We start from the raw sequence: 11440 nt of genomic DNA, 5'->3' as shown, positions 1-11440 counted from the left end.
AGCGGTCCCAAAAATAGTAAAGACTAGTATGTAGTTTTTTTCCTTTTTGAGTTGATCTCCATTTTGTGGTGACATATGAAAGTGATAAGTTTTGCCAGAATTATTCAAACTAGATGGCTAAATTTCCCAACACTTACGTAAATGCACCTTTAATGAGCTCTCAATGAGCCTAACAACTACTATGAACTTAAAAAAGAGTTGAACAGTGATATTAACACAGACAATTTATCAAAAGATGGTTGAGATGGGGAGCGACATATTATATATAATAGAATTTTAAAAGTTGACTAACTTCTGACAGAGAAAGTATTTTTGGGTGGTAAATAATATATTCCATTACATACATATAATTACCGTGAAATACGCGTACAAGGTAACTAACGTAAAATTGATGATCACTACTGAGTAGAAAAATCAATTTTCTTTTCTCTTATCAATTCACTACAAAAAAAACAGCATTTAACGACGGACGCAATCCGTTGCTAAAGAGCCTTGTTTCGTCGCTAATCAGGATTAGCAACGGATTAGCGACGGATTACCATTTGTTGCTGATTTGCTCGTTGCTAAGCTCTTCGTGACGGAAAAATGGAATCTGTCGCAATATTAGCGACGTTCTAGCGACGAACACTATCCGTTGCTACAGTTAGCAACAGAATTGCCGTCTCTATATTAGAAAATTTTGTCGCTAAATTCATAATGCATTTCGTCGTTGGTATACTTTTGCGACAAAAATTCGGTCGCAAATCTGTCGCCAATATTTTGAGACTCATTTCACCTTTGCATTTGGCGACCAAAATAGTCTGTCGCAATGTTATTTTATATATTTATTTTTTTTACAAAAAATATCCGTCGCAATATTTTTCCCATTTAGATCCTTTTTATTTAGCATATTAAATTTTCTCTGCTCATGCACTTTGTATGTAAATTATTAGATATCCTTTATAATAACTAAAATTCATATAAATTAACATACTTCAAGGTCCAAAATGCATATAGCTAATACAATTAAGTTCGAATTATCCGTAACACCAACAATAAAATTCAAACCAAAAAGGTGGGTATTATCCCTAACACCAACAATAAAGTTCAAACCACAAAGGTGCGAATTATCCCTAACACCAACAATAAAGTTCAAACCAAAAAACTTCCAAATACGAGGCTTGGGGGTTAAGGTCATCATCTGAAACCGATAGATGAACCCCATGAACAGTAATATGCTTTACATTGATCAATACCATATACTCTTCTCTTCTTTTCCCCTCCCGCGTCTTCGTAATATGCTTTACATTAATCAATATCAGATTGAGTTTGTATTTGTTCATATAATATTTCCTGATACCTTTCCTGTAAAAGAGGTGTAATAAGTACTTAAATTAAAATAGTCAAGAATGTTGAGCATTTAATTAACCAACAGAGAGGATACTTTTCATACTCTTTTTATATTATAGTAAATAAGATTATAAAATATTGAACTTACATGCACGAGCCGAGCTTCCTCATCAAGAAAAGATTTTCCATCATGCCCATGTGTATGGACGTACAAATGTAACTCACTTGGTGTTGGGTCTCGACCCTTTTCAACAGCCTATACAAAAAATAATTTATTTTTAAAAGGATGAAAATATTACTATAGCAAAGGTTCTAACTTCTAATCTTTCTGAACTTGTAACTAACAGAGATTCAATTTTGTTTGATTCAATACAAGGGTTAAGGCTGCCAATACAGGGCTGAAACCATCATCAACGGCTCAAAATGTTGTGACAGTATTTGATGTATTTCCTTCAGGTGTTAAGGCTTCCAATACATGGGCAAAACAAGTGCAAGGGGTGGCTGAAAGTAAGCAGTTGACAACTGCACAAAACACTCTTGTATGCGATGTTGAGGACCAGACTTTTGCAAGTAAAAGGACTGGACAAAAAACTGATGGCCATAAACTGCTAGGCCAGGCACTTGGTTAACATTGATTTTTGATATACTTGAAAGGATGCTATGCAAAATTTACCACCAACACAAAACATATAAACAGTACACAGTAAAGTACACAGGTAAACTGATGGAAATGTAATTGCACTATATATCCTGCTCAATGTAATTAAACGGCGGAATATGCCAACAAATTCACTTTACAATGGAAGGCTAGCTTAACCTCTTGATCCAATTACTACTCAATTTCCAATTCAACAACTAAGCAAGAAAAAATATAAAGTAACGATACATGCTTTTATTCACTCAAATTAGATGTTGTTTTTCAAATGCCACTGCACAAGAAACATACTGAATTGGCTAATGTATATACAATGTCAACTAGTGCAGGGCAAATGCACATTAAGTGATAAGCAGTAGACAAACACCACCCCCTTTTTGATTAAGTGATAAGCAGTAGACAAAGGCACATTATATGTCACACACTGACCAAATTTATTGCACAACCATTTTAGTTCAATCACTTTAAATTCTATAATCATTTCAGTTAACCATCCAAATTCAGTATCCAAGATGGAACTTCCTGCAGTGCACGTTAGCTGGTCTACCTTTGAAGAAGGGAAGTGTACTGGGTGTTATAGCGTTTGCATAATCAACTTATATTGACAGCAAAAGAACGTCAATATGCACTCAATCTTTAAACATAGAATAACCTGGTCAGAATCAAAATTACATACCGACACAGCTTTTGCTCTCATTCTCGATAATGAAAACTAGTCTAAAGGAAAGATAAAACAATAGGTGTAGTCGACCAAACTCCTAGACTAGCAGTGTATTCCCATCTAACCTTTTCCCATCTAGGAATTCTTACTTACACCAAAAAATAAAATAAGAGCAGACAACTCATCTTAATTATTTTGCACCTAATTACTTTCCATATTATTATGTTGCAGATAATAATTACAAATGAGAGGGGGACAAAGTGAGTGAGAATGAAAGAAAATGAAAGACCATATGCTAAACCAGTGAAATTACGTATCCCTTTGTGGAAAAAGCTTCTCTTATACCTGCCCTCCTCTTATTTTTTTATGAGTGCTCAAATCCATATTTGTTCTATTAACTGTATTATTATTTCTATCATTTCTCCTCCATTTTTTTTGTACAACTTCTTTAGTCTTAATTAAACCTCTATTTCTCTGCCAACAAAACAATTCTAGGAATTTCTGTAAGGCTCATAATATGAGGTTTTAGGTCATTCTCTTTAAGATACCAAACTTCTCTGCTTTTTTACACTTTCTGAAGAAGAAAGTCCAATGGCGTGACTCAGCTTTGTGTCTCTTGCCATAGAAATCTACGGACAAACATTTTTTACATGTTAAACTCATGGCTGAAGGTAAGAGGGTCATTCCTAGTTTTACCTTAAACTATAAAAAAATTAAAAATTTATTGTGTCATTGTGAATAAAAATTTCTCAATCTTTAACTATTATTTTGCAGGTAGGAGAATTCTCAAACGAGTTGCAGGTATGAAATAAGAGCAAACATATAATTATAAGCAATTCTGAAATAAGAGCAGACATATAATTATATAATTATAAGTAATTCTTAACACCAACAAGAAGAAACTTTAAGTTTAGATTTGCAATAAAGCTAAGGTTGCGATATACTTACAAGTCTCTTGCGATACTCCCCAATGGAGACAGAGCCGCCTGTGTGAGTCTCAGTGGAGACTCCACTCCTACCGCCACGACGATTCTTTGCATTTGTTTCTGACTTTTCAACACACTTGGGATCTTTCCAAAGTTGTTCCCAACTGCTAGATTTTCAAATTTAATAGTAAGCGATAAATTTAGGGAAATGAGTGAGAAGTTAGACATCAAAGAAAAGCAATAAATATAGATATATTCTCAATCATACCAAGGCTACAGGGAGATCAGTGAAATACTAATATTTCATATGCAGAAGAAACTCATATACCAAACAAAGATGAAATTCGAAGCCAAATAGATGTAAATATCTACCAAAGATGATCAACTGATTCTACAAGGCAAGATTTGTTTGAATAACTTAAAAGAAAGTGACACATTATTTTACCTGTCAACAATGTTGCTAGAACATGCTTGCTGATATGGAGAAAAAGGAAGTGCAGGAACTACAGTTAGCCATAAATGGCAATTATTCAACTAAAATAAGAAAAAAAGCTCACAAGATCAAATCGCAGTAGAATAACAGATACAGTAAAAACTAATCCACAGACTTTCTCAAATTCAACTTCAAATTATATAAAACAAACTAAAACCCTAGTAAGGTGAAGAGTGGAGAACAAAAATTACATACTCCAAACCTTCTTACAAACAAAGGAGATTGAATAATAAAAGGATCTTGCACTTTGGGAGATTTCATCAAGGGGAAAAAATGAAAAATTGCTTATCACAACCAAAGTCAAGACTTGATAGATACTATTCTATATCCATTTTAAGTCAAATTAAAACCCAATTTTGCTAATAACACATAACCTCTTCACCAAGACAAGCACATAAAGAGTCAGTAAAACTGTAAAAGAAGCAAATACAAATATAGTGAAAACCTAATTAGTCACGTAAAAAGGATCCTATCTTGAAAATTAAACCAGAAACACAAGTCCAACCATGAAAGAAAAGAACTTTACATACAAAAAAGCCTCCTTTTACAATTAAAATCTGATAAAGCTCCAAGCCCTAGCTACTCCAAATTGATGCAAATAAAGTAAAAAGAAAACAATTAATTTGAAAATGTTCACTCACATTCAGTGTAATGAACATAGTATTCGTAGTCATTAGCACCGCCATCAAGCTACTGATTAATAAGAAACAGAAGAAGAAACAAATTAAAGCCATCTACACACCTTAAATTCACGTTGGCTACTAATTTTTGCCCTTGTTCTTGCCCTCAAGTGTGTTTTCCATTGATTTTGCTCCCAGCCGCCTATATTTGCTCCAGCGTTCTACCCTGTTAGAAGAAGAAGACACCGAACTTTTACCAATTTTGTGCCCTAGGATAAATAAATAAGTGGTATTCAGCGACGAATTAGCTACGGCTTATTTCCGTCGCTATTAATGATATTATTGTTTACTAGATACTAGATATAACATGATCGACGGAAATTTCCGTAGCAAGGAGCTTAAAAAATTTTGATAAAGAAATTAAACATAGCGACGGACATTTCGTTGCTAATTTCGTCGCTGTAGGTAAATAAATTTTGTCGCTCAGGTTTTGTCGCTAAATCTGTAGCTAAATTGAGGGCGCCAATATTTAGCAACGATTTTTCGATTTCGTCGATATTCCGTCGCTATATTATATACTAACTATTTTTTGGCTTTTTTGGCAACGAAACTATTATTCCGTAGCAATCCGTCGCTAAACAACTTTTTGAGGATTGGGTCCTTTTTACGATAAGATACAAATTGCCCAATAATTGAGTAATGTTCGGTCTGTGTCATATCTACAATAATATAAAAATACAGTTCAATTGACTAATTTATGTTTCTCAGCAAAAAGGATGGGCCTTTTCTATTTCCAAGAAATGTCAACTCCAAATAACACTCGTGGTTCTACAGGAACCACTAACGAAAATAATTAATATGCATTTAGGAAGGAAAGATAATATCTTTATAAGAAAAACTTCTTTCATGATATTTTCTTCACTTTCTCCTCCAATCAAGCAAATCATGTTAAAGTACCATTATCTCGTTCATCTTAATTATTAACTATATATATATCTTCCTTTTTCTTTCTTCTTCATTCACAAAGAAAACATTCAGTAGTTGCAGTTTGATTCAATGGCTTCATCAAGCAGCCTTCAACCTGATGGTATGCATCTCTCTCTCTCTCAGACTCTCTCGAGACATGCACAGCGGCAGAGTTATATAGAGTCAAAATAGTCCAACCGAATCCCTTTCGCTAAAATATACTCCCTCCGTTTCAATTTATGTGAACCTATTTCCTTTTTGGTCCGTGCCAAAAAGAATGACATCTTTCCTTATTTGGAAACAATTTACCTTTATGCAATGATTTATAGCCAAACAAAATATATGTGTCTCATTATACACCACAAATTCAAAAGTCTTCTTTCTTTTCTTAAACTCTGTGCCCAGTCAAATAAGTTCACATAAATTGAAACGGAGGGAGTATATTATAGCGTGCAAAATAGGAATAGTGATAAGTTTTTTTATTTTTTATTATGGACATATAAACTGTTGAATCTCTTTGACATAAACGAAGATTCTAGTATAAAGACTGTGTGAGTTCAAAAATCATTTTAAGTCAAATGTTCAAATACAAAAGTGTGCCTTTTTACAACAACAACAACAACTCAGTATAATTCCACTTAGTGGAGTATATAATCCCACTTAGTTGGGTCTGGGGAGGGTAAGTGTGTACGCAGACCTTACCCCTACCCTGGGGTAGAGAGGCTGTTTCCAAATAGACCCCCGGCATCCTTCCCTCCAAGAACTTCCCACCTTGCTCTTGGGGAGACTCGAATTCACAATCTTTTGATTAGAAGTGGAGGTTGCTTGCCATCAGAACCCTCTTGTCTTAAAAGTGTGCCTTTTTGGTATTGAGAAAACATATGCATGTGCCTGCAGGGATGGGAAATCATGACCAGCTTACTCCTTTAGAAAAACATGTAATGTTCTTTGATATCAACAAAGATGGAATAATATACCCTTGGGAAACATATCTAGGTGTGCACTTTTTCTCTATTTTTTTTAATTATTATTTATGGTAAATTTGATAGTTTCCTTTAATTTTCTTTCTAATTATTTTTTTTTCTTTCACGAATTTTCTTACTATATTTATGATTTATCATCTGTTCAGGTTTCAGAAAACTGGGACGTAATATTTTCCGCTCACTTTTGGCTGCTGTTCTCATTCATCTTGTTCTCAGTCACAAGACTCGACCGGTAATTCGAATCTCTCTCTATCTCTATGCATTTATTGTTCGTAGTCTAGATTCTAACTAGTCCTCATTATATGACATTACTTTCTTCTTCCCATTTTATGTAATACTCCAATGTAGGGTGGCAAACGGACGGGACGGATCGAAAACGGGTAATGAAAAAACGGATAAATTATTCGATCTGATCCGATCCATATTTAATATGGATAAAAAACGGGTTAACCGGCGGATAATATGAGTAACCATCTTATCCATGACTTCATGAATATGATCACTTTTGGGAGAATTCCTAGTCTCTCAAACTTGAGGAACCCCAGTTTGAGATTTTATAAATGTAAAAGTTAAACGCGTTAGTTATTCATTTTCTAAATGAATAATATGGTTCTTATTCATATTTGATCCGTTTTTAAAAAGTTTATTATCCAACCCATTTTTAGTAGATAATATGGATGGTTAACTGTTTTTTTTTAACCATTTTTCCACCTCTACTCCAAATTTATTTGGCACCAAACTTAAGAAAAAAAAAGAAGATTTTTTGAATTAAAATAAGATATATGTAATTGTGTGATATAAACCATCTCGTTAAGAGTAAAATATCAAATTTAAATGAAATTATTTTAAATATAAAAAATGTTCATCTTTTTGGAAATGTGTCATAAAAATAGACATTTGCCCCAATTTATATGATAATTTTCACTTTCGAAATTTAAACTTCTTAATTTTGATCATGGACATCGTATTTTTAAATTTTTAAAAATAAAATTTATCTATTTAAAAATTACGTAAAAAGTGTTGTAAGTTACATTAATTAATAATTTAAAATATTTAAAAAGTATATAAAAATTATGAACAAAAGAATAATTTTTTGACTTTCGAAATTCAAACACCATTAGGAAAAATTGGGACAGAGGAAGTTTAATTACTGAGTTTGATGGTGGAATACAATAGAGAAACGTTAAATTAAAATCAGTCATGCAAGTACATATAAACATGCAGATGAATTAAATATTTATCACCATGTTCTATTTGCTATGACATAAGTAAATTTCAATGACGACAAACAATCTCTTTGATCTCTTGTCAGTATTTAGATGGAATAAAATGATATTATTTGTGTAGTGGCACTTGCTATGTTATTATTAATTGAACGTGGGGTACCGATGCACACAAATAAGAGAGGATGACATATATATAGAATAATGCGAATAAGTTGGGGAGGGAGTCAGCGTATTATGACATAGTTAACTAAAAAAGTAAATTTTTTATAATAGCTTAATTTATACATAAGATGATCATACATCACAATATAATACGAGATAATACATATTTGTGATAACAATATTTTAAAGTGTTCTTGATTATGGGTGGTAAGAATATGGATTTGGGTGGAACTAGACCTCCAGCTTTCTGTTTGCGCATTATTACTATAGACTTGATATAACATCGACCGAAATATAAGCTAGCTATATTTGCCCTTCTATTTTAATTCTTCTAAATTAAAAAGAAAAACAGGTCAACAAATTGGGGGATTAGATTGTCTAGATTAGAGCTGGTGACAGAGGTAGACATGCAATGAATAGAGTTATATGATTGACTTTAATATTCTACGGCTAGTTGTTTCTAGCTAGTTTTTTTTTGTTCCTCAATTGCAATGCTAACACACCCACGGCGGGCGGCCGCTTGAGTTTTCTTTTCTTGATTTTTTCTTCTTCTTTTTTTTCCCCGATTTCCTACTCGGTGGTACTCGCATTGCATGAGGTCTTACTAAATTTGGATTTATCTAGGAAAGTCTCATATTAAGAGTAAAATATTCCTTAACAAAGACTACTTCATACTAAGGACTAGAATCGAAAAACTCTAATCAAGAATAAAGAAATACTTATCATTTCATCACAATCTTTGTTGGTTCTTTTGTTGAGTTTCCATAGAATACAAACAAAATCATAAAAAGAAGAAACTCTTATGAATTCCAAATCCAATCTAATTTAGGTCGTAAGGATGACGAGGACAAGCAAGCTAATATATATATATATATTTGTATTTTTCGGAAAAAAAGATTCACTGCTATGGCCCGAAATTTACCAGCCAAGTTCTCATTTAATTTATTTGTTTTGATCATAGGGAAAATGGCCGTCTCTACTGTTTCCCATTGTGATTAAAAACATCAAATATGGAAAGCATGGCAGTGATTCTGATGCTTATGATGCTGAAGGAAGGTAAAGCTGAAATAATTTGTGTATTGTAACTAAAAATATGTGACTCGTGTATTTAAGTACAAACTGTAATTTTTTCACAAAATGAATAGTTAGTGACAGAATTCTCTTTCATAGACAATAATTTAATGGTCATAGATCACATTTGTTGTAAGCTTTGTATAAGATACAGTTAATATTCGATTATATTTTTGAATGTTTTTGAAGATTTGTGCCAGAGAAGTTTGAGGAGATCTTCAAGAAGTATGCTCATAAAAATGCAAATTCATTAACAGCTGACGAAGTGAACGAGTTGCTCAAGAAAAATAGAGAACCTAAAGACTACTTTGGATGGTGCTGTTTATATTTCTTTTTGTTTTTCTTTGAAGTGATATATATTTTCTAATATCATATTTTTTATTGGCGTAGGCTTAATGCTACAACAGATTGGAGGCTCCTATATGATTTGGCGAAAAACAAGAATGGTGAATTGACGAAAGAAGCGGTACGAGCTGTTTATGATGGAAGCCTTTTTGAACAAATGACAATGGCAAGAGAGAATGCTTCTAAGAAGTCAAGCTAGTTTGATATTGCACAAACTGAACAGTTAATGATGTTTGTTATTCTTGATATTTCGATACTTCACTCAACTCCTAAGTTAATTTTATCTTCATCTTTCATGTTATTGTATTGCTGTACAAAAACGAACAACAAAGTTATTGCCCTTATTATTCCTATTGTCTTTCTGTTTAATACAGTGACCATTGTATTCTTATTACCTCATTCGTCTTGCAAGTTTATCTCATCCATTAGAGTTTGGGTGTGCTTTTATACCATAAAAAGGATAACAAAGGAGGGGTCTAAGCCCGGCAGTACTCTATTATAAGAGAGGGCTGAGAAATTCAACCTTGCCAAAATGATTAAGGGATGACTGGTTATGCTAGGATGGTGTGGGGTCCATCCCCATAAATGAAAGAAAGAAAAAGAAGGAAAGGGGTTCATCCCCATAAATGAAAGAAAGAAAACGAAGGAAAAGTGGGTAAAATGTCAAATATAATAGACTTCTTATAGGCTATAGAAGGAGAGCTTCGATTTCCATTTCTACGTACCAACAAAGAGAAAGAAAGAGTGAGGTTTCACAGGGTATAAAAAATGGAAAAGGGTCATATATGTCCCTCTATTGGGTAAAATAAGCTAGATCCGTCCTCTGTTATATTATTTGATCAAAATTGTCCCTATCGTTCAAGTCTATTGTTCAAAATAGACCTCTACATTTCAAAGAGAATATTAAGAAGATTTTTCATCAATTCAAACAAATAAAAACTTCAAAATATTTGGTTTAAATGGTGGAAAATGTTGCAAAATATGGAAGTGCTGATAAGAATGGGGAAATTCACTGGTATAACAAAATTAGCTATCCAAGCAGATGCAACCAACTATGTGCCAATTTCAAAGTGCCGGCCTGTTTCAACATAATTAATAATTGACACTCCTGAAATTATAAAAAAGTAGGTCACAACAAGAAAATGGGCATGAGTGCATGAAGATTCTTGCCTTTGATGAAGCGGACCACACGTTTGCAGAGATATTGATTCTCTATCAACACTTACTATAGTTCCTTTGATTTTTTCGATAGTTAAACATGTATTTCTTTTTTTTTTCTTTTAAATCAGTTTTCTTTCTGTGTTAATTGGTGTAAAACTTTTAGATTTAGTGTTTAATTTCATAGATGAATGGGAGCACTGAGCTTAATAAGCTAATTATCTGAATGTTAAATTTTCGATCTTCATTTTTTGAGGAATTTGCCCTGTAGTTTTTAGAGGAATGAGTTGTTAAAAGAAGAAAGGGTGAGGTCGGGAAGATGACAGGTGAGAGATTTGGGCGGGTCGACTTGCTCAAAGAAAAAGGAGGAGTGGGTTTAGTTTAGCCAATAGAACTCTAACACGTGACTTTTTATAATTTAAAATTAAAATTTGACGGCAAAGGGGTATTTGAACAAGAGACTTGAATGGTAGGGATAATTTTTATCAAATAGTATAACGGAGGACAAATCTAGCTTATTTTAGCTAGTAGAGGGATATATATGACCCTTTTCCGTATAAGAAAATAGTCAATGAGAAAAATAGAGAGAGCGATATTGTAGTGAGCTGGAAACATCAAAAGAGGGTTATTTCTTTTGTATGTTGTAGTGGTCTTTAGAGTATTTTACTCGGACCTACAAAGTGTAAAATTCCTTGCTATAATGATATCAGTTGCTCTTCACGGGTCCATGGGTTTATCCCTTATTCAAAAGGGTTTTCCACGTAAAAACTTTTGTGTTCTTGATTGTTATTTTTATTTTTGTTGATTACCATATCTCGGTGCTACGTTATTATTTCGCTTTTATT

General features: G+C 33.0%; 1 protein-coding gene and 1 long non-coding RNA gene across 3 annotated transcripts; one reads left to right on the top strand and one right to left on the bottom strand.

Annotated features, from left to right (window-relative positions):
* Positions 1–978: 978 nt before the first annotated feature.
* Positions 979–5277, bottom strand: LOC142172934 (uncharacterized). The gene is made up of 4 exons (XR_012702176.1): positions 4807–5277; positions 3594–3735; positions 1478–1585; positions 979–1344 (listed from the first exon to the last, which is right to left on the bottom strand). It is a non-coding gene; the product is annotated as an uncharacterized LOC142172934 (long non-coding RNA).
* A 206-nt stretch (positions 5278–5483) lies between these two features.
* LOC107761702 (putative peroxygenase 5) lies at positions 5484–9806 on the top strand. Of its 2 annotated transcripts, XM_075237023.1 has the most exons (6): positions 5484–5771; positions 6548–6646; positions 6780–6865; positions 8983–9077; positions 9282–9407; positions 9483–9806. In XM_075237023.1, the coding sequence occupies exons 1-6, from the start codon at positions 5741–5743 to the stop codon at positions 9634–9636; spliced, it is 591 nt and encodes a 196-aa protein (XP_075093124.1). In that variant the 5' UTR covers positions 5484–5740; the 3' UTR covers positions 9637–9806. The 2 variants fall into 2 exon arrangements, with proteins under 2 accessions (XP_075093124.1, XP_075093125.1); XM_075237024.1 differs by lacking the exon at positions 6548–6646 and having other exon boundaries at positions 5489–5771.
* Positions 9807–11440: the final 1634 nt, after the last annotated feature.

The sequence above is a fragment of the Nicotiana tabacum genome, chromosome 18, assembly GCF_000715075.1.
Source record: "Nicotiana tabacum cultivar K326 chromosome 18, ASM71507v2, whole genome shotgun sequence".
NCBI classification, from domain to species: Eukaryota; Viridiplantae; Streptophyta; class Magnoliopsida; order Solanales; family Solanaceae; genus Nicotiana; species Nicotiana tabacum.
The sequence above is the reverse complement of the archived record's forward strand: the minus strand, read 5'-3'. Positions and strand labels throughout refer to the sequence as shown.

Coding starts and splice junctions, on each gene's coding strand:
- LOC107761702 (XM_075237023.1), top strand. CDS start 5,741: ATGGCTTCATCAAGCAGCCTTCAACCTGATG. Junction 9,078..9,281: donor GCTTATGATGCTGAAGGAAG/GTAAAGCTGAAA, acceptor ATGTTTTTGAAG/ATTTGTGCCAGAGAAGTTTG. Junction 9,408..9,482: donor CCTAAAGACTACTTTGGATG/GTGCTGTTTATA, acceptor TTATTGGCGTAG/GCTTAATGCTACAACAGATT.